The following is a 22824-nucleotide window of genomic DNA, read 5'->3' as shown; positions in this document are numbered from 1 at the left end:
GAGCAATTTGAAACATCAATGCAGGAATTGAAGTTCATAAATGGAAGAAAAAAAGATGCTGGAACAGTTTAATGATTACTCATTCAATAAATACGCAAATATGCACACTCTGGGAGAGTGATGACTTGGCATCACACCACTGCAACAGAAGGACTCTGGAATGCATTTTGGAATTACGGAAACATTTCAAAGGTACAAGCATTTGGCAAGTTTATAACATTAAAAACATGATAAAAATCGCTGTTTACAATCTCCCGATATACCTATCATTAAAACATGATGTTATGATACGTATCATGGAAAGAATGAGCCGCAATTTACCGATTTACAGGTGATACCACGCACCCTTACTATATAATAAGGACTTACAGGAGCCAGACAACGGGCAGGACGAAATAGACGTCATCAGGAGGCAGGCCGACGGCGGACATGATCACAAACAGCGTTACAAAGCCGCCCCCGGGGATCCCTGCCGAGCCAACGCTGGTCAAAGTTGTACATAAGCTGAACATGAATAAAGGGTATGATTAAGTAAGATATGCTTATTGTATTGTAGCTGTACATATGGGCAAGTCCTTGTTTGTTTGTTCTTTAACAAACTGTAAATAATCGAGTCTGGACCAGACAATCCAGTGATTGACAACATGAGCATCGATTCACGCAATTGGGATCGATGACATGCATTAACCAAGTCAGCGAGTCTGACCACCTGATCCCGTTTGTCGCCTCTTACGACAATCATAGTCGCTTTTTACGACAAGCATGGGTTGCTGAAGACCTATTCTAACCCGGATCTTCACGGGACCTTGGACATGTCGGCCCGTTGGCAGGGGCAGGGATGTTATGGCTGCGTCACGTTGACGCCGTTTATAAACCTATCACCGTATTACCCTATATTGAATTAGGTTCCTGACAACCTCGGGTAACCAGCTCGTTCCCCAATCCAGGTTTAGAAGCGGTTCCCTTCCAGACCAAGGTTTTTCAATGGGTCTCTTCTAAACCTGCTTTGAGGTTGTACTTCTCAAGTGTAATACCTTGGTTTCACAGTTGACGTTTTATAAACTTGTCTCTTGATGTGAACACATTTGTGTTCGGTAATCGGTTAAAAGTCACAATTTCTTTTCACATGAAAAGTTCATGACGTGAATCGGACCTGCTACCTCACATATCGTGTTCAGTTTTGTAACCCACTGTTTTCCAACGGAGCTAACGAGGCAGGCACATATTTTTTTCTCTCGCAGGGTTTTAGCGATTTCCTTTTATACCGCGATACACTGTATTGATTCTCTATAAGGTATGATGATGTTTTCTTATCTTGTTCTGGTATTTCTTGCATTGGGACGGTTCATAAGTTGAGCACGAGCACGGGTATGGTGCTGACAACCCAAGAAACATAACCGGGGCGAACCGGGATGCGAACCCACAGTAGTAGGTTTCTGGCGTGACCAAGGGACAGAACTCTGCAAAGCGAATCGCTGCGCCTTAGACGAATGGCGGACACAAGACGTGATGTTGAAGAAATCGATCTGACAGTATGGGTCTTCTGTATTATTTCTGACCACAAAACCGAGTTTTCCACTTGCACTTTCAAAACACGAACAACAGGTCCTAGCAAAAGCGATGAAACATCGTATACAAGGATAATGACTTATGCCTAACAGCGAGTCGTTAACAGATGATAGCTTAACAATCATTCCATGCAAACAAAATACATTTTTCTATTTCGGTTGGAACACTAGCAACGTTTTCTTGTCAAGGGCCGTTAATTTATATGGAGTGTGGGATGTTGTTTTCACTTTGACAGAAAACAACCCATAAAAATACATAGCGTCTAATGGAGCGAGCACGTTGTCGATCATATAGCTGGATGGCATGCTGTACTAAAATTATTTAGTCCACGAATGACTATTCCATCACGAATGATAAATGAAAAAGATTGAATTTAGTCATCAGTGGTGTATAAAAAATATTTAAAATATATGTCGGTTTGGTCTCAGGGGACCACTTAACCGTTGAGGGACTTCCTATGTTTGCGTGCGTGCGTGCGTGCGTCCGTCCGTGCGTGTTTCTTTGTTATGATCAGGATTTAGCCAGGAATTCGTCCTCGATTGTGCACCATACTACATGTACATATCCCACTTCTTTAATTCAGTCCACTGGGTCTAGTGGTTAAAGCGTTCGCTCGTCACGCCGTGTCCCCAGCCGTGATATCGCGGGAATATTGCTAAAAGCGTCATAAAACCACACTCACTCACTTACTCAGGACAGGACACTAATGATCTTAAGTTACATTTTAAGCATCATTTGACATTTTTTGTAACTAGCTGTTTGTAACTCAGTTAAATACCAGATTATGAAGATGTCGATGACGTTTAGCGGTATCGCATTCAGTTGTGCGATAAAGACGACGGTGACGACTTGGAAGATGGCGGTGCCGTCCATGTTGATGGTGACCCCTATCGGCAGCACAAAGCGGCAGATGGTCCGGTCAATCTTCAAGTTGTCTTCACAGCAGCGGACGGTCACCGGAAGTGTAGCAGCGCTGTTATAAACAATGTTCATCATGAATATACAATGCCGTTTAGAAAGGTTCAAATGTAAAGTTTGAGTGAGTGAGCTATGTTTAACGCCGCTTTTAACAGTATTCCAGTTATATACCGACGTGTCAGCTTAATGTGGGAGGAAAGCCCCGAAGTGATGCAGGTCTCAGACGTTTACCACTTCGGTGAAACCCACGAGCACCGGTATGGTGCTGACAAACCTAGAAACATAATTTGGGGGAACCTGGATTCGAACCCACATTCATAGATATCTGGCGTGCCTAAGAGACACAATTCTTCACAGCGAATTGCGGCGCCTTAGACGACTTGGCCACCAGTTCCCCCTCTAATGTAAAGAATGTAAAGCGATAGACAGGGAGATAGCCGTTGGAATGGCCCAACAGGGAGCGACGCACGCCGTCCACGGGTGACCACGTCCATTCAAGAACGCAACATCGGGACAATTCACCTCTGAAACCGCTTCGGCACGGCGACGTTAACTGCAGCAACGGCACTGCGGCACAGGATCAGTCGACAAACCGTGTACAGGAGATTACGAGCCCATGGTATCAAAGCACATTGACCCTACCAAGGAATGTTGTTGACACCTCAACATCGGGTCTAGAGACTGATATGGGTCAGGAGACTTCGACGTTGGCAACTGCGTGACTGGACACGTGTTATGTTCTCCGATGAGAGTAGAGTTTGTCTCGATGGTCAGCAATCTGCGGTGACTTGGAAACCAGGCCCGTGGTTATTCATGGTAACATGAATGCACAGCGATATCGAGATTTAGTTTGCGGAGCCATTCATCTAGCAACAGCCCCGTGGGATCATTTTCCAGCCCGACAATGCGACGCCGCACACGGCATGGTTGACACAGAACTCTCTGAACAACGCGAACATTTAGGTTTCACCATGGCCGTCCTGCCCGCCGGACACTAACCCTGTTAAATTTTTATGGCACCAACTCGATCGCCAAGACACCCAGTGTCTCCGGTCGAACGCCGGGAATTAAACAATGCCCCCTTGCCGAATGATGCAGGTCTCAGACGTTTACCACTTCGGTGAAACCCACGAGCACGGGTATGGTGCTGACAAACCTAGAAACATAATCGGGGCGAACCGGGATTCGAACCCACAATCATGGGTTTCTGTCGTGCCCGAGGGACGCAACTCTGCACAGCGAATCGCGGCGCCTTATACGACTGGGCCATCCGTCCCAACTATAACATTTGTCACATTTGACCACTTTCTAAATGGCATTGTGCGTTGATATTCTTGTAATTTCGATGCAAATCAAACCTTGAATTTGTTCCGACTGCAGTGACCAGAGCCTGTAGTATTCCACGAGTAACGCCGTAGGGGTTCCTTCTGGTGAGCGCCAAGTAGATGAGGAGGAGGACGATAGCAGAGTGGACAGCGTACCCGACAAGGTTGGTGACCATGTACATGCCAAGCTGACGACCTGTGGTCAGCAAGTCTTCCACAGCCAGGATCTTGGACATTGTGAGGAACAGGATCCCTATGGGCGAATACCTAGGTAGAGATATTACTCCACTGTGCAAACATGTGTGTTTCAAGTTAGCTATACGAAACACTTACATATAAATGGCTAAAACAAATGCAATATGAAAGAATACATTATAAAATGACCATATTTCACGTATTTCTTAATCATTACTTCAGAAAATCTTATATTATTTCATTTCATGTTAATGTGTTCATGTTTTATTGTCACAGTGTTCTTATTTATGTTTCTGTGTCTATTTGTTTGTTTGTTTGTTGTTAAACGCCGCATATTCCAGCTATATGAAGGTGGTCGGCAAATAATCGAGTTTGGACCAGACAATCCAGTGATTAGTATCATTAGCCTCGATCCACGCAATTGGGATACGATGACATGCATCAACCAAGTCACCTGAAATGTTATATTATAAAATACACAAGTATTGAGAAAACATTTAATTTTCGCCCGACTGCTCTCTTACTGGTTAACATGCCGTGATATAACAGAGATATTGTTCAAAGTGGCGATAAACTAAACGAATTCCCAAAGTCAGTGTCGGTTTAAAGTAAATGTTCTCTCACCGATGTGTTCAACCCTATCATATAAACACTCTTCTGTTCCCAGTGTGCCGGCCTCTGTGGCCTCAGTCCGGTGGTATTGGGGGTAAGTATATTCTCCAAAGAAGCATTTCTTCCAGGTCCCTGTACGACATGGGAATTATTCACGACACTTCTGTCCATGTAAACATACATTGTCCCTGTTTGCTGAATGGCTGCCTGTACGATATTTTCCGGGACGACGTTTCTGAAAAGGATTTCCGAGTACTATAACATGTTTCTTGTCTAAGTTAAAGTGTTTCACAAAGTTAAAAATATGAAAGATAATCATTGTTGATACTAAACAGTGTGATACCAATATCAAATACCTATTTGTGAAAAAAGTCATGATTTTACTCGGCTTCGACCACGTTAAATACATTTTTTTTACAGATTTCAGTGGTAGCCCTACAGTCAGATTTGTTTGTTTGTTCTTTAACGCCGCACTCAGCAATATTCCAGTTGTATGACGGCTGACTGTAAGTAATCGAGTCTGGACCAAACAATCCAGTGACTGATATCATGAGCATCGATCCATGCAATTGGTTGGTTGGTTGGTTTGTTGTTTAACGCCGCACTCAGCAATATACCAGCTATATGACGGCGGTCTGTAAATAATCGAGTCTGGACCAGACGATCCAGTGATTGATATCATGAGCAACAAAGGAACCAAACAAAACACTTCACCTTTTAACTCTCTCCAATATGTTTTGGTTACATTCCCAAAGATGATTCAATATGTTTCTAGCTGTTAACTTCCCCGTTAAGAGTCAAGCAACGCCGGCTTCGGAGAGTTGTGGATGGGTGACCCCTGAGATGTCCTAGGCCTCTTCTCCTGCCCGACACTGAAACACATGTTACATGTGATGTCTCCTAAATGACTTTCGAAATAAGCTTGGATACCCAAATGGATGTGATGGTAAAGGCCAATCGAGCTGTATGCTCCCCATGGAGCGGGGAATGTCATATGAGTGCACGCTGATCTAGTGATCATGATAGGAATTGGGTCGCGCAATGAACGTATTCTGGGGCACGGATAATGCGTAACATGACAAATCCCAACCCTTTTTTAACTGATATCATATATTGGCGTTTCATTAAGAGCCCTTTCTACACAAATCAGTTGAACATTACCGTATTGCGCCCGGGTTTCGCTACCGTCAGTTATTCCTTCCTTTACAGGCAGGTAGCCACTGTGACATAAAACAGTAATTACAGTGGACTAGTACATTAGTTATTATTGTGTACAGGAAGCAGCGCCAACTCAAACCGACTGCTGCTCCACAACCGGCCCACGATGCACCGGAACACAACGACTACGAGGATCCTATCTACGCCGTACCCCACCAGGTTCTGGGTGTGTCCTCCTCTCATCAACCCACAGCCGGGGGCCCACGTCCCCTGAATCCCACTGATTCAAGTGTTGAATCCTTCCCTAAAACCAACCACAACGCCATGACGATTCAAATTGAATCCCCCTCTGAAACCGACAACAACGCTATGAAGAGTCAACTTGAAACCCCCCCCTAAAACCAACCACAACGCCATGACGATTCAACTTGAATCCTCAGCTGAAACCGACCACAACGCTATGAAGAGTCAATTTGAATCCTCCCCTAAAAAAGACCACAACGCTATGACGATTCAACTTGAATCCCCCGCTGAAACCGACAACAATGATGTAAAGATTCAAGTTGAATCCTCCCCTGAAACTGATCACAGTGCTCCGAAGATTCTAATTGCACCCCTTCCAAAAACTGAGCACAGCGCTCTATCGCGGTCCTGCGATGCAGATAGGGATGACACAGACAGCCCTCGATCTAACGTCGTGTTGGGCACAAAGGAGTAGCCTGGTGTGACATATTATATCAATAGGCAGTTGTAATGCAAAACCAGTCTTGAACCTCTGTAATTGCAAGCTGTCGAGCCTGGATGTTGTTTCTGATTCCTAATAATCTGAATAATTCATTCCATTCATTATCGTTATCCTTAATACAATTGTTATCTGACAAGCCAGTCGCAGTGAACCTTCAAATCATATATAACAGCGGGGTTTCACTATCATAGAATGGTGATTTAAAGCTCGTATAGTCAGCAAGAGTCTAGTGGTTGGCTGTAAAATACTTGTCACATACGAACATGTGATGATGCCTGCATTATGAGAGTCTTCGTGGTCTAGTGGTGAGCGAGAGCATATGTATTTATTATGTATGTGTTTACTTATAGCTATGTTATTTATGTATAATGTAAAGCGTTGATAGGGGGCACGGGTGGCCCAGTCGTCTAAGGCGCCGCGATTCACTGAGCAGAGTTGCATCCCTTGGACACGCCAGAAACCTATGATTGTGGGTTCAAATTCCGGTTTGCCTCAATTATGTTTCTAGGTTTGTCAGCACCATACCCGTGCTCGTGGGTTTCACCGAAGTGGTAAACGTCTGAGACATGCATCACTTCGGGCTTTCCTCCCACATTAAGCTGACACGCCGTGATATAACTGGAATACTGTTAAAAGCGGCGTTAAACCCAACTCACTCACACACTCACAAAAGCGTTCATGTGAAGGTGAGGTGAGGTGAAATGGGGTTTAACGTCGCGTTCAAGATTATTGCACTTATATAGCGACGTGCATGTACGTGTGTGTGTGTTTGTGTGGCTGCTTGTACTAGTCCGGACTGATGCCGATTTATAGTGCTAGCTCATTGAGATACCATGCCATAGTCTAACATGAATACCCCACTCGGACACAGTATACTGACTCCGAGCCGACCAGTCCTTGTTTTAGCCCCTTTAATGCCGAGCGCCAGACATGGTAACAACAAGTACCATCTTTTAACGTCTTTTGGTATGACGCGGTCGGGGATCGAACCCCGGACCTTCCGCTCTCCGGGCGGACGCTCTACCACTAGAACACGGAGGCGGTTCGTTCATGTGTATGTTTTGTGTAACACATAATGCGTGTTTGCTAAGTTTACCAGTTTTACCTATATGAGTATGTTTGTCTTTGTATTTGTATTTAGATGCAGGCATCATTGTCTTGTCAGTTTGTGTTTGGTGAACTCAGTTTGCACCCCGGTTTCACCATCAGGGTATGCTTGTATTTTCTTGTGTATTAATGTAATCATTAGTTGTATTTAGCATATCATCACATGTATAGGGATAGAAATGCATATGCAGTGATTGTGACCTATAGCACATTCTTCAGTTTATTTGGGGCGGTCGGGTCGCCTAGTGGTTAAAGCGTTCGCTCGTCACGCGGAGGGCCCGGGTTCGATTTTCGACATAGGTACAATGTGCGATGCCCATTTCATGTGTCCCCCGCCGTGATATTGCTGGAATATTGCTACATGCGGCGTAAAACCATATTCTCTCACTCACTTCAATGTATTTTGTTAAATATTTCTATGATGTCATCGGTTTGACGATGTGACTGAATATAATATAATATGACTGCATATTTATGTCTGTGTATATTTATATATTAATATATATTTAGGTGTATATTTATTATTTTAGGTATATGTTTCATGGCGTTTGTTCAGACCGTCAATAAATCCTCTTCACATACAACAACCCGTGTTATTTATGAACAGCCCCGGTTACACGTGTATATATACATAACAGAAATCTAACTCTCTTAGTATTTACTTCTATCAAAGTATTTCCTCGTCTCTCAATGTTCAAACTGAAACTGCTTCATAATTTTTCTGCGTGGCTGAGTGATCTGAGCATTATCTTCGGTTTTCGGATTTAAAGAGCTTTTTATTCTCACTACATTATGATTAATCATGCACCATATTAGAAATAGCACGTATCTAAATAACTTGACTAAAATAAATGAAACAACTTTAAACTTGTCCGTTTACAACATAACATTGATATGCGCATATCAAGCGACTCCAACTTGGCCATCAAGTCATGAATATTAAAAATATCTCGTTACATGACACGGCAATAAAAACTGAATCCGTACCATGTCTTTATAATTATGTGCATTTCAATCAAGTATGAAACTTAAAATAAACGGCACAGTATGAGAGACACAGATGAAAGGCTATTTTGTAAAAGTGAGTGAGTAAGGTTTTACGCCGCCTTTAGGAATATTCCAGCAATAACACAGCTGGGAACACCAGAAAAGTGAATCTCTATCACTGTACCCACTTCCGTTGTTTCATATTCTGTGACACCCCAGATACACTAGAAACCACCTTGTTTCTGGTGATTTCTTCAATGTCTCCTTGCTTGAAACGATGGTTTTCCCTTACAACGAGTGACTGAGTGAATGTTGTTTTACGTCACATTCTGCAGTATGCCAGATTTATCGTCATGTTCGTCTGGGCATGGCAACCAGTGGCTGACAGCATGAGTAAGGATCAATGCCGTCGGGGTACGATGACACAAACCAGGATGGTCACACTTGTTACTGTGCCTCCATACTCACACACCCACCCAGCCACCCAGCCACTCACTCACTCACTCACTCACTCACTCACTCACTCAATGCAAAGGCAACCGGTCATCTTGTGCTGGAGGTAGCATTTGACACGCAACACGGCGGAATACGCTGTTTTCTTATTCTCACTGCTATGAATAATAACAATAATAATAATAATGATGATGATGATGATGATGATGATGATAATGATGATGATGATGACATAGAAGAACAACAACTAACAACAAACAAACATGTGCATACCGTATCCACTCCCCAAAGCATGCTCAAAGCGCTTCATCAGAGGGTCAGTGTGCACGCCAATTTCATTCTCAGCTCCCTGGGGAGTATACAACTCAAGCTGCCTTATGACTCCCTAGAAGGTAAACAATCAAAGTATTATCTCATCCAACTGGGTACCCATTCACTGCTGGTTTAACAGATTCATATTGCGAACAAAGTCTCTTACCGCATGTGACACATGTGCTTCAGGGTGTGGTAGGAGTCAAACTTGCCAAACAGTGCCATCCATCCAACCACTCTCCGCGACCAATGTTACTTTATGTTGCCTGAGTTGTGGCTTGTGCGCAGTACAAGGTACCACACGTCACTCCCGTCTGTATTTTTAGCGAATGTTACAAAGGACTTGGCAATATGACTGATGTTTACAAGCTGTTATATTGCAGCGTATTTCATTGTTTAACAATGATTGTGACTGTGCTGCATTATTTCTGTTTTGATTCGGTAGACGCTCTTTGTATTGTGTTTGGACAGTGGTCTGTCGCCAGGAAGTTACTATATGTAGATGCTAGTGTGGTGTGTAAACTTCCGGTCCGGTATACCGCGGACGGTGATAGTTTGTTATAGAAACCTCTGTAATGTTCTCGTGCCGTTATACTGGTGAAGGCACTGTGTAGAACTTTCCAGTAGCTAGTTGGGCTGTATCTAAGGGGACAATAACGTGTTAACGTGTCTCTTCTTTACATCGGAACCAGCTTTCATGTGAGGATCACTCATCGTCCCTGATTCCCTGCTTAGCCCATCTCGGAAGCTTGACCACTGTCGCCACTGGGTGAATATATATTATTATCACTGACTTTTGCTATCACCACTGTATTTTTGCATTTGGTACTGACCACTGCGATTATTTATTGCCATTGACTATTGTACTACAACTCTATTGTTTACTGTCATTGTAATTGCTTTGCAGTAATTTGTATTGATTTGTAAACTTAATTACTTTTGTAATACATTTGTTGATTGTATACTTCTCGTTGGTTGTTGATTGGTTTCACAAACAGTTTTTTTACGTACAGATTTCGGGGTTAACACATTGTTTCAATTTGGCAATCAACACTAACAAAGAATAGTACTGTTTTGTTTGCGTCTAGACTGAGTTTAACACTCACTTACAGGAACTCACTCTTAAAATCATTGACAAAGCATTTGAAGTGTACATCACTGAATCTTCTTGCTGCTAAGTTAGATATATTCAGTATAGTGTCTGCATCATCCTTTGTTCGACACCCAACACGAAGACAGTGTGTGATATGAGGTTCTGGTAAGGACGAGTTGACAGTTCAAGGAACATGAGGCTGGGGAAAATTAACGCTCCAGGCAGGTTTGAATATGTCCCTCGATTTTGTGCTACATCATATGTAAGAATGGGTATATTTTGTATAATCAATGTGTACCGAACAATGCAGATTCGTTTTCAGTATCTATACTTCCAAGACTCAAGGATATTTACTTGCATAAATGGTCATCGCAAGTTCAGAAAAATGCAATTATTACAAGCTTTTTAAGACAACTATTCCCCCAGAATACTATTTGTTTGATATCAATTTTAGCACAATTTAGATGCAGCTCTAATAGACATAGGATCGAGGTAGCCAGACATAGAAACAGAGCCAGAGAATTAAGTATATATGAGCAATGTGGTTAAATGTGATTGAAGATGAGTTTCACTTCTGTTGGTCTGTCCAAAATACGACCATCTAAGACTAAATATATTATACATTTTTATGTACATCCAACTCAACAAAACTTTATATCGATCATGTCAACAACTGATAAAGATACACTCTAAAATACTATCAATGTTAATTTATCATGCTATGTTAATTAGATTACGACCTTAATTAGATTACGACATATAAGCACCCACTCTCGAAAACAGAATTGTACTATGGGCCTGAGGCCTTTCAGTATGGAATATAACTTATCCTTATCCCTATCCTGTAAGAAAGAGTGCCTTAGTTAGGTTTTACCCAATGTTCAAGCAATACCCGACGGGACACTAAAAAAAGGGCTTCACATCTTCCCCATTTGGGTAATCAATACTAGATCTCGCCGGCGCCCCATTAACTACCAGTGGTCACACACGACTGTTAATGGACACAATCTTACAATGTTATCAACAGAGACTGTTCAAAACATAGTTAATGAAAGTGGAAGAGATATTATATATTAGTTGTACTGTAGTGTTATAGAAATACAAGGTGTAAAGGTTATTGATGCAAAAACATGAGGAGAAATAAAAAAATTGTGAAAAAACACATTTCTGTAGACAAACCCATTTTCAAGCAGGCAAACTATCGCAGGTCACAGGAAATAAGTCACGTGACTTGTTCACCCGAGAGTCGATATGAGGAAATGTTTTGAAGCCACAGCACGCGTGTGCAGCCATGGGCGATGTGAGGGTGTCTGGAACAATACTGGTATTAATGATATCCTATTGTTGTGGTAAGTAGATTAATGCGCACAGATAACAATTTGTCCTTTTCATCACATTACGTATTGTTTGATAATGATAATGGATAGTGTGTCCGTCGATAAAGTTCCTCCTTCCCACCTAATGCTTGACTCAAATGCAATTTACTGAACAAAAGAAATATCGAATCAAAGTTCAAAACCTGTAATGATAACACAGGTGGTTTCTATTCTAATAATGCAGAATTAGGAGTTTTCAGGTATCGGATGACATTTTCTGTAGGTTGCAATGGCGAATTTGGGATTACTGAAGATCGGTTTTAATCAAAATCTATATTCGCGTCATGTACCCAAACCTAAACCTTCCCCATAATACTTGAACCACTTCACTGAGACGCAAAAACATCAGCTAGGCCGATTTCCTGTTAGCATTATTCAATTTAATTCACTTCAATTCAATGGTACTTTTTATGAAAGGCCATTGGCCCATATACAAGTGAGTTACATAGACATACAGTTACTTTACCAAATATTGTAGTATACGGACTATCAAGACAACAACAACTGACGTAACACAAAAGCATGGTGAATGTATAAAGATACTTGTAGTTGATCGCTACACGTTTTGCTTGACAGCAGACATACATTCAAAGTTATTAGTAGATATACATGACAATAACCAGGCGGGTAGATATTTCATTCTTTTTTTGTTAAATATCTTCCTCTATTTTCTTTTTAATCACTCAGACCAAGCCTAAAGCGTATAAATGTATTGCGTTGGTGTTTTCATCTTAAATTTGAAAGATACGACTCTGGTTCAAGGAGAAACTTAATATTACGATATGTTTCGTATCTCGAACTACCTGAAAGTGTAGAATGCCAATCCTGTCGGAACATATCAACAGCACGAGTACGAAATTGTTGTAAAAACATATTCATGTCACCAATAAATTGCGAGATCCATATGAATCCAAAGCCAAAATTAATAAGAGTTAAGCGTATACGGAAGCCCATGTGTTCTTCCCAATATTATAACGATGTTCAGGTACACATAATAACTTCAGCCAATAGCGTAGGTATCGAGTACAAGATGTTATATATAGTGGGAACCTCCCACATTTACCATAAACCATATTATTGGGAGTTGACATGCCCACATTAGGAAATCTTTTGTGAACCTTTTCGATCGAATAAAACTCTCGACAGCCCCAATAATTCTTTGCCATGCAATAAGATCGGATGTATTTGTCAATCAAACAGGTTAAAGAAAATGTGAGGTCTAACAACGCTATTGTTAAACACAACAGACTGCAATTGAAAGAAAGCTTTCTTTGCTCTTGTTGATAGATTTAACAACGATTTACTTAAGTTTAATGTACTTGTGACTAATATTCACGCCGCTTTCAGCAATATTCCAGCAATATCACGGCGGGGGACACCATATTTCAATAAAACAATCCATGCCACTGGTAATTACATGGTGATACGGGTTTGAGGTCAACTGTATCTGTTATGAACCTGTAGTGTTTTGAATATACTCTCTCTATATCGCTGTATTGCTCTGGTATGGTGAGTCAACTCTTCCCTCAGCCGAAAGAATTAACTTATTTCTAAAATTTCCGCCGTCCATCTGTATTTCGCGCTTCTTGAAAAAAAGTATCAAGTTTGACATTCAAATGTGTTTAGAAACACGGTCGTGTACATAAATGCGTTCTTCAAGTGAACTGGAAGCAACTATATGCTACTTATATCTCTGTGTTGCATATAGGATTAGATTCCACTATAGGTCTCATATAAAGCGGGGAGTTGATGTTTGAGAAAATACATGGCATGAAAATCTGCGACAATAGCAAATAATGTCGGACTTCATCGTATAAATGCGTTTCAAATATTAAATCTGCTTATATTGTGTTTTATGCAGCATTTATGATTTAAAATAGGTCATTAGTAAGAGTGTCTTTTAATTACAATATGACTTTATGTGACTGTTGCCTTCTTAGCTGCAAGTGCTTTACTCTTGGACCCTTTTCCAATATTTAAGTTTTTCGACTATTTGCTCTCAATAGTCGACCAGACTATGTTTAAATGTTGTCAAATATTTGGTGTACATCGTTAAAGCCTTGAGACTGTATGTTAGCCCTTTGGTTTTACATTTTGCGTTTTGAGCACCTTGAATAGGTAATCGAGAACCTCTTTTTTCCTTCTGTTTCTTTTCCCGCCGGATGCCATCTGGGAAACCTGCGACTCTCTTATTGCCAATGCGACGTTGAATATGTACTCACTCTTCACACTGATGTTGTCCTGAACTTCACTGTTCCTGAATTGAAAAAAATAATTAATTATCTTTGTGAAATAAGCTCATGCACTTTTTTCTGTTATACTTCAGGTTCTCTCATTTGTGACACAGTGGATGTAAAAGAAATAAAAGGGGAAGTTAATGACGTGTGTTACCATGTGGGGAGTAAAGCGATCAAGTGTCCCAGAAATGAATCACTGCTGGTCAAACGCTTCTTTCAAAGAGCTCATGTAAGGGAGGGCAGTTACGACAAGAGTGCAGACTACAAATCCTGTTCACCTAAATTCACTGATGAACTTTATGACATTGGAGGCTGTTTATTAAACACGTCGGGTGTGCTTCAGAAGAGGACCTATCAGGCTGCGATCACGGAGGTTCTTGAGGAGTGTAGTCAGAAGAGGTACTGTATCCTGGAGAGTGACAAGAATCCCTCAATCGATCATCTCAAGGAACTCCACGTGGGAGAGGGAGGAAAGAAGCGCCCGTCACATCTGATGGTAGTGCATCAGTGTGTTAAGGGTAAATATCAGCCCGTTTTTTACAGGGACATATAGTGAAGATTTTTAACTTTAAGCGAGACTATGTTCCACGTTTGTTTTAGTTTGTGCCATGTTACCACTGAAACAATGTCTTTGTGTACTAGTTTTCAAGATGATGCTCATTACATAGATTGGCTCACATACTACAATAGTGGAATCTGAATGTCACGAAGCAAACGTACCGAAACTGCCAGCTGACCAGACTATTCTAACCATTCAAATCTCTATGTTGATCTCTGTTTTATTCCTTTCTGTAATCGCGTTGTACTCTTTATAACAAATTGACCCAAATATCTGACACTCCAAAGTAAATTGATTTGTTTGTCGTTTAAAGCAGCAATTAACAATATTCGAGCTGTACGACGGTCGGCCCAATATTAAGTCACCTCGCTCGACAAAGGTTGCTGGGGATCTATTCTAAGCCGGAATCTCCGCGTGGCAAGTGTTCAAGGAACATGCTGTGCCCTGGGATTTGTCACTGGCAGCTGGAAACCCTACTGCAGTTGTCTTACCATTTATCACAATATCCGAGGATAACGTCATTAATACTTTCGGAAAATCTTTAATTGATCTCTGCGTATCCCTGAGTATTTATATTCTCAATGGGAGACATGGCACTGAGTCTAAGACAAGTGGTTTTACATTTAATGGGAGTTGCGGGAGTAGTTTAGTTGATTATTGTTTAACGTCTATAGAAAATAATGATTATGTAAAAGAATGTAATGTTGAAAATAGGACCGAATCTAGTCATCTACCAATATCATTAGTTATGAAAACAATAGGATCATTTGATGAGAAGTCGACCAGTTATATGGAACAAAATATATGGAGTGATGATAAAGCAGGGGAGTTTGCTTTGAATATATCATCTGACGAATCTCTTAACCAAATAGAATATGCTCAATCTATCATACAACATAATGTTAACGAATCAATTGAAATTTTTACAAATGTTATTCGTAAAGCAAGTAGTTAAATGTCGAAACGAGATAAGCCGAAAATCGTGGTTTGATAACGCGTGCAGAAAGGGAAGAAAAGAAGAGAGACGTGCGCTTAGAAAACTGCGTTGCCAAAGAACAACTGTTAACTTTAGAAACTATAGATCGGTAAGAAATAAGAATAAGGCTATACGGAGAGAAAAACAGATCACATTTAGAAAACAGACTGTAAGTTATCTAGATAACTTAGTAAAACAAGACGGAAAAACTTTTTGGCGAAAAATTAGAAGTCGTCGGTATCAACATACTCCATGTAATATGAAGATAACGGATTGGTTTGATCATTTTTCAACACTGCATAGTGACCATATCGAGATTGATTGTGATATTAATATCTGTATGTCAAACAAATATGAAATGAATTTTGATGATGATTATAACAGGAAAATAAGCAACGATGAACTTATAAAAGCTATCAGCAATCTTAAAAATATGAAAGCTCCAGGTTTAGATCAAATTTTAGGGGAATATGTAAAAGCAGGACAATGTTACTTTATTCCTTATCTCCTTGATTTATTTAATTATCTCTTTAAAAATGGTCTTTTTCCGGATTCGTGGAACATAGGTATAATTCTCCCTCTGCATAAGAGTGCTGACAAAACAAAGCCAGATAACTATAGGGGCATCACTTTAAGGAATATATTAAGCAAACTCTATACATCAATCATTAATAATAGACTAACAAGTTGGGCAAATAGTTCTAAGAAAATATCGGAGGAACAAGCTGGCTTTCGCGAAGGTTACTCTACTTCTGATAATATATTTGTTTTGAATGCTCTAATCGACAAGCATTTGTCTAATCGTAAAGGTAGATTCTACGTCGCTTTCGTAGATTTTAAAAAAGCGTTTGATTCCGTAGATACAAAATATTAATTATCTCTTGGAACATTTAGGTCTGAAAGGAAATATGTTTAATGCTATTAAATCTGTGTATGAAAAGGTTAGAAATATCGTAAAGTCTAATGGACAATTTTCAGATATATTTGAATCTCACATAGGTTTAAAACAAGGGTGTGTTTTAAGCCCCTTATTATTTCACTGTATATAAACGAACTCGTTCATACTTTAGACAACGAAAACATTAGAGGGGTACAACTTTTTCCTGAATATATAGAATTGTTGATACTTTTATTTGCAGATGATACTGTATTGTTTTCAGATACGATTTCAGGTTTACAAAACCAATTAAATACTCTCAATAAGTATTGTAAAAAATGGAATTTGACAGTTAATTTAGACAAATCAAAAATAGTGGTATTTAGAAAATATGGAATTTAAAAAAACCTACGAACGATGGACTTTAATAACCAAAATATCGAAATAGTAAAACACTATCAATATTTGGATGTTATGTTTTACTCAAATATGAATATGATAAAAACAGTGAAATACACATGCCAAAAGGGTAAATTAGCACTTTATGAAATTTAATGATCATTAAATGAACTTGGGTGCTTGTCTTTTGACATATTCTTCAAAATATTTGACGTAAAGATTAAGCCTATTTTATTATACGGTGCAGATATTTTGGGCACCAATACATTTGATCCACTTGAGAAAATTCAGATTTATGCATGTAAAAGATTTCTTGGTTTACCGTCACAAACTCCAAATGCTATGGCTGTGGGAGAATGTGGTAGATACCCGTTATATGTTGATTCATTTGTGCAATGTATAAAATATTGGCTAAGATTAATACACATGTCAGATGATAGAATACCAAAAAGTCGTATGATATGTTAAAACACCTAGATGAATGTGATAGGAGAAATTGGGTAACAAATGTTAGAGAGTCTTTATGTTTGATAGGTCTTGGAGAAGTCTGGTTCTCACAAGGTGTTGGTAATATTGATTATTTAATAAGCATGATCAAACTTAGATTAAGAGATATTTCTCTTCAGGAGTGGCAAACAAAATTAAGAGAAAGTTCAAGATTCGACAGTTACAGTAAATACAAATTTTCATTAAATGCTGAACCATATGTGTATTGCAAAACAGATTTAATACATAGAAGATACTTAGCTCTTTTAAGAACTGGAGGTGCAAAAATTTACATAAATGTTGGAAGATGGAAAAATGTTGAAAAAAGTAAACGAATCTGTCAGAATTGTAATTTAAATGAGCTAGAGGATGAATTCCACATAATAACGAAATGGCCATGTTTTAATGATTTGAGAAATCATTTTGTACCAAAGAAATATTTAAGGAAATGCACATCCAAATGTTTGGTTAATTTAATGAATGATTATGATCCAGCTATAGTAGAAAACTTGCTAAAATTCTGTAAAGCTTCACTTGTGAGGAGAGCATGTTATCATTAATTACTCTACACTATGTTATCATTGAATATACAAGTATGATGAACCGCCATCACCTTGATGGAAAATTTGTATTTTTGTATACTTTGTATATGAGCCTGAGGCCTCAAGTACAAAATAAACAGATTGAAATAACAATGGATAAATCAATATTTAAACGTTGTATATTTCCGAAGGAGTGTATGCATGAATATATATAATTACAAGTACATAGTTTCAGATATGCGTACTTATATTCACATATGCAAATACATTCCTGTATATCATGTTTAAAGCAAAGCATCATCCCTTGTTAAATCAAATGTATGACTCCTCATACAGTGAGTGAGAGTGGTGTTACACCGCTTTTAGCAATATTCCAGCAATATCACGGCGGGGGACAGATTGTGCCCATATCGGGAATCAAACCCGGGTCTTCTACGTGACGAGCGAACGCTTTAACCACTAGACTACCCGACCACCCCTCCTCATGAAGAACTTATCAATCGTGACTTTTCAGACCAAGTTGCCAATGTCATGTTGTGTGACAGCAAGACCAGACGCGGTAGACACGATAGACACACGGAAGACACACGGTAGTCACACGGTAGACACACGGAAGACACACGGAAGACACACGGTAGACACGCGGTGGACACACGGAAGACACACGGAAGACACACGGTAGACACGCGGTGGACACACGGAAGACACACGGTAGTCACACGGTAGACACACGGTAGACACACGGAAGACACACGGTAGACACACGGTAGACACACGGTAGACACACGGAAGACACACGGAAGACACACGGTAGACACGCGGTGGACACACGGAAGACACACGGTAGTCACACGGTAGACACGCGGTAGACACACGGTAGACACGCGGTGGACACACGGAAGACACACGGTAGTCACACGGTAGACACACGGTAGACACACGGAAGACACACGGAAGACACACGGTAGACACGCGGTGGACACACGGTAGTCACACGGTAGACACACGGTAGACACACGGTAGACACAGGGAAGACAAACAGTAGACACACGGTGGACAAACGGTAGTCACACGGCAGACACAGGGTTGACACACGGAAGACGCACGGTAGACACACGGTAGACACACGGAAGACACACGGAAGACACGCGGTGGACACACGGTAGTCACACGGTAGACACACGGTAGACACACGGAAGACACACGGAAGACACACGGAAGACACGCGGTGGACACACGGTAGTCACACGGTAGACACACGGTAGACACACGGAAGACACACGGAAGACACACGGTAGACACGCGGTGGACACACGGTAGTCACACGGTAGACACACGGTAGACACACGGAAGACACACGGAAGACGCACGGTAGACACACGGTGGACAAACGGTAGTCACACGGCAGACACAGGGTTGACACACGGAAGACGCACGGTAGACACACGGTAGACACACGGAAGACACACGGAAGACACACGGTAGACACACGGTAGACACACGGAAGACACACGTATCCAAAGAATAAATGTGACAACTTTTCAGATAGAGAGACAAGCATGACATTATGTGAACAGATGACAACATCTGGTAAGGAGGTCTACATCAGCAGCAACCGACTGAAGATGTCGTCTCGGGAAACAAGCACCTGTACCTGTACAGTCAGTGGGGCTGCAAGCCACGTCACCCTCCTGGACGTCAGACTGGGCAACAGCAACGTGACCACACTGTCCATCAGGGACAAGACACGTACAGTGTATACAATCCATGGTGGCTATCTGGCAGTCCACTTCATGGAGGAGATTAACATCAGCCAATCAGAGTGGAGTTTACAGGTGGACGTTGTCCGTGACTATCTCCCTGGCAAGATATGGATGAGACTGGAAGGTAATTATTGAATAAGTCACCTTTGATGACAAAACGTGTAATGTTATCATTATAATTAAACGTCTTTGTTGATTCATTATCTTCCTTTTCTACAGGACACAACGGCTCTGACGTTACAGTCACATGTAAGGGTATGTCCTTTGCTATTTCTACTTGGAGGGGCGGTGGGGTGGCCTAGTGGTTAAAGCGTTCGCTCGTCACGCCGAAGACCTGGGTTCGATTCCCGACATGTGTACAATGTGTGAAGCCCTTTTCTGGTGTCCCCCGCCGTGATATTGGTTAATTGTGTCGTAATGCCATACTCACTCACTCACTCACTATTTCTACTTGTCTATATATACTCGGTCACTCATTCAGCATAATTATTCACAAAATTAAGCTGACATAATTTGAAAGTTAGATTGACACCAACGAAAAAACGAAACGTTATTAGTATCAACGTACAGTGCTAAGGAAATGAAAAATAATCTATCATGTATGTATAAAGTATGATAACTTACTTACCACGACCTGATGGGGTAAGAATGCGATTGTTTAATAAAATAGATACTCTATGGTCTGTTGGAGAGACTCAATTTTATTTATTCCAAATTCACAAAGTTATTCTTCTTCCATATCGATTAAAACAGGTGTACCGCATCAAGCAAAAGTGATACTTGAAGGAAGCACTTCTTTCTCCACCATAATAGATAGGGAAATTCCAATAATGATATTAGCTGTTGTAAGTTGCAAGCAGCTGAGTTTAGGTTCCTAGACCATTCAGGGCATGTTGTATTTGGAGAGGAAACAAAATGTGAGTTACAATGTTTTTCGGGCATGGTTCAATGAATACATTCTTCTGACATCTTATTTATTTTCTTTCGTGTGAGAAAACGTCAATTGAAAAGAAAAACATAGTTTAAAACTTGAGTTGGTCAAACTGGACGCCTTTGTCCTACATTATCATTGCATTGATCTATATGCCCCCATATCATTTTTTAAAAATTGTTTCAGAATCAGAGACTCGTGACACACATGTGGCGCCACGATCTTCGTCAGGTGAAGAATGTTTGAATTATTAAGAAAATAGTGTTATTGTTTTTATCACTACATCTGTGGCATGTGGTTAATATCTACATAGTTTACAAGTACATCATGAACGCATCTCGGCTTTAGGGGGGGGGGGGGGGGAGGGGGGGGGGGGCAAGCTGGGATGAGCATAGACTGATGATTACGCTGAGGCATTGTGTCTTGTGGCAGTTCAGTAATCCACTGATGGTCGTTTTAAAAAATAAATCCTCCTAATTATGATTCCAGGTCAACACTGCAGCTATACTCGATGATTCCAGTAAAAGGGTTATTTTCTGTGTTGGGGGTCTTACGCTTGCAAGTTGTGTCTTCATTCGTTTGTTTGTTGCTTAACACCGCACTCAGCAATATTCTAGCTATATGACAAGCATAGTCACCTTTTGCGGCAAACATGGATTGCTGAAGACCAATTCTACCCCGGATCTTTACGCGTCTAATCTGTCCCCAGGCACCTCGACGTCAGGATATTTTTTTTGGTCCTGGATTACATATTTCCATTATTTCCTTTTCATTGCAGGTGAACGTCACACCCAGATTGTGTTTGTGTGTGTTGGCTTTGTCACAGGGTTTGTCTCTGTTGGTTTCATCATGGCTATTTGTGTTAAAAGGTAAACAATAAGAACACGGGCTTGAACTAGTATTTGTCGTAATGTAAACATCTTGTGAGACATATCAACAAAAGCAGAAATACAACAATATGATTCGTTTGTTCTGACTGAGCATTTTCGTGTTTCAGGAGGTCAGCACACTCCGGCTTTACATCAAAAGAAGGATGCGATAAGGGCGTGGTCTACTTCTCTCAACCGGATGAGTCACGTGTCCAGCAGCCAATCGGATCACCAGAAGGGTTTGCTGCTGAACCTCACTACCACATGCCGGATGACCCACGTGACCAGGGAGCAGCAGGATGCAATGATTATTACCTGGTGCCTGTTCACCGACAGACACGATAAACCAGCCTTGCCAGCCTTGCTGAAATAGTGTCAATGCTTCGTCTTGCTTCGTTTATTGCACTATTGTTTAAGGAGACAGTGTTTTTACAGACTATTTTGCATCTTCTACTGTCGATATCGTTGGTGACCACACGTCACTAGTGACTGATATAAACAAGGTGCCGGAACTACTTTCTCCTGAATCAAAACATTAAAGAGTTATCCCCCTTTGTTTACGTCAGATGCCGACTCTACTCAGTCTCAACCGCAGGTGCATAACTTCTCTTCAACTGACCACAGGAACTTATTGACGAGTCTGATGTCTGGATATAACATCTATGGCAATGTTAATATCATTCTTGCGCCGGATATGCTTCGCCAGACATTAGGCACAACTGGCGACAGCAGACGTACCGCCGAGGCGAAAAGCGCCCGTTTGAATTTTCCGAGAATTGAACTTTCCTAATTTAATTCATGACAGCAAGCAACAATGTTTCAGTTACAATGTTCGGGTTTCTATAAATGTGTTTATGTCAACTTTCCTACTTATCTGTGATAAAATTTGATCAAATTTGACGGATTTTGTAAGCCTGGAGAGCGCTCAGCTGATCGTTCGACATGGTCACAGTAGTAACTGTTTGTGTATTCCTACGCCAATAAAATAATCGCTGTTTGAAAATGATTTCTGTTTTAAACAGGAATGTTTAATTATGACAAACAAAAATGTCCACGGAACTTAATATTCGATATGAAATAATATATTTCACATAACATATATTAACAGGGCTAGTTTTATTCACGAACTATATTCTTTTCGCAAACCCCCTTTATACGGCGGTGGTAAAGGGGCGACAGGGAGAACTTAGTAATTTATCAGACACTGTTTTCGAATTTCTTTTTTAAAAATATGTAAATTGCACTGTGTCAATCGTGAAAGGGGCACGGGTGTTCCAGTCGTTTAAGGCGCCGCGATTCGCTGTGCAGAGTTGCGTCCCTTGGACACGTCAGAAA

The 22824-nt window shown here is 40.8% G+C and overlaps 2 protein-coding genes across 2 annotated transcripts; one reads left to right on the top strand and one right to left on the bottom strand.

The window, feature by feature from the left end:
• Positions 1-365: 365 nt before the first annotated feature.
• Positions 366-4048, bottom strand: LOC139474149 (excitatory amino acid transporter 2-like). The gene is made up of 3 exons (XM_071257034.1): positions 3846-4048; positions 2348-2542; positions 366-504 (listed from the first exon to the last, which is right to left on the bottom strand). The coding sequence occupies exons 1-3, from the start codon at positions 4046-4048 to the stop codon at positions 366-368; spliced, it is 537 nt and encodes a 178-aa protein (XP_071113135.1).
• A 7756-nt stretch (positions 4049-11804) lies between these two features.
• On the top strand, positions 11805-21834 carry LOC139476110 (uncharacterized). Its single transcript, XM_071259368.1, has 7 exons — positions 11805-11823; positions 14177-14605; positions 19472-19813; positions 19909-19944; positions 20807-20851; positions 21399-21489; positions 21618-21834. Exons 1-7 carry the CDS (start codon positions 11805-11807, stop codon positions 21832-21834), a joined length of 1179 nt encoding a protein of 392 aa, XP_071115469.1.
• Positions 21835-22824: the final 990 nt, after the last annotated feature.

The sequence above is a fragment of the Haliotis cracherodii genome, unplaced genomic scaffold (genome assembly GCF_022045235.1).
Source record: "Haliotis cracherodii isolate W230 unplaced genomic scaffold, xgHalCrac1.p SCAF_3, whole genome shotgun sequence".
Taxonomy (NCBI): Eukaryota; Metazoa; Mollusca; class Gastropoda; order Lepetellida; family Haliotidae; genus Haliotis; species Haliotis cracherodii.
The sequence above is the reverse complement of the archived record's forward strand: the minus strand, read 5'-3'. Positions and strand labels throughout refer to the sequence as shown.

What these genes read in the sequence shown, in the direction of transcription:
- LOC139474149 (XM_071257034.1), bottom strand. Translation starts at nt 4,048, where the DNA reads ATGTCCAAGATCCTGGCTGTGGAAGACTTGCTGACCACAGGTCGTCAG. An exon ending in GCAGTCGGAACAAATTCAAG is followed by an intron (nt 2,543 to 3,845) that starts GTTTGATTTGCA and finishes TGTTTATAACAG; the next exon opens with CGCTGCTACACTTCCGGTGA. An exon ending in ATCGACATCTTCATAATCTG is followed by an intron (nt 505 to 2,347) that starts GTATTTAACTGA and finishes ATTCATGTTCAG; the next exon opens with CTTATGTACAACTTTGACCA.
- LOC139476110 (XM_071259368.1), top strand. An exon ending in AGTGCATCAGTGTGTTAAGG is followed by an intron (nt 14,606 to 19,471) that starts GTAAATATCAGC and finishes ACAACTTTTCAG; the next exon opens with ATAGAGAGACAAGCATGACA. An exon ending in CGTTACAGTCACATGTAAGG is followed by an intron (nt 19,945 to 20,806) that starts GTATGTCCTTTG and finishes AAATTGTTTCAG; the next exon opens with AATCAGAGACTCGTGACACA.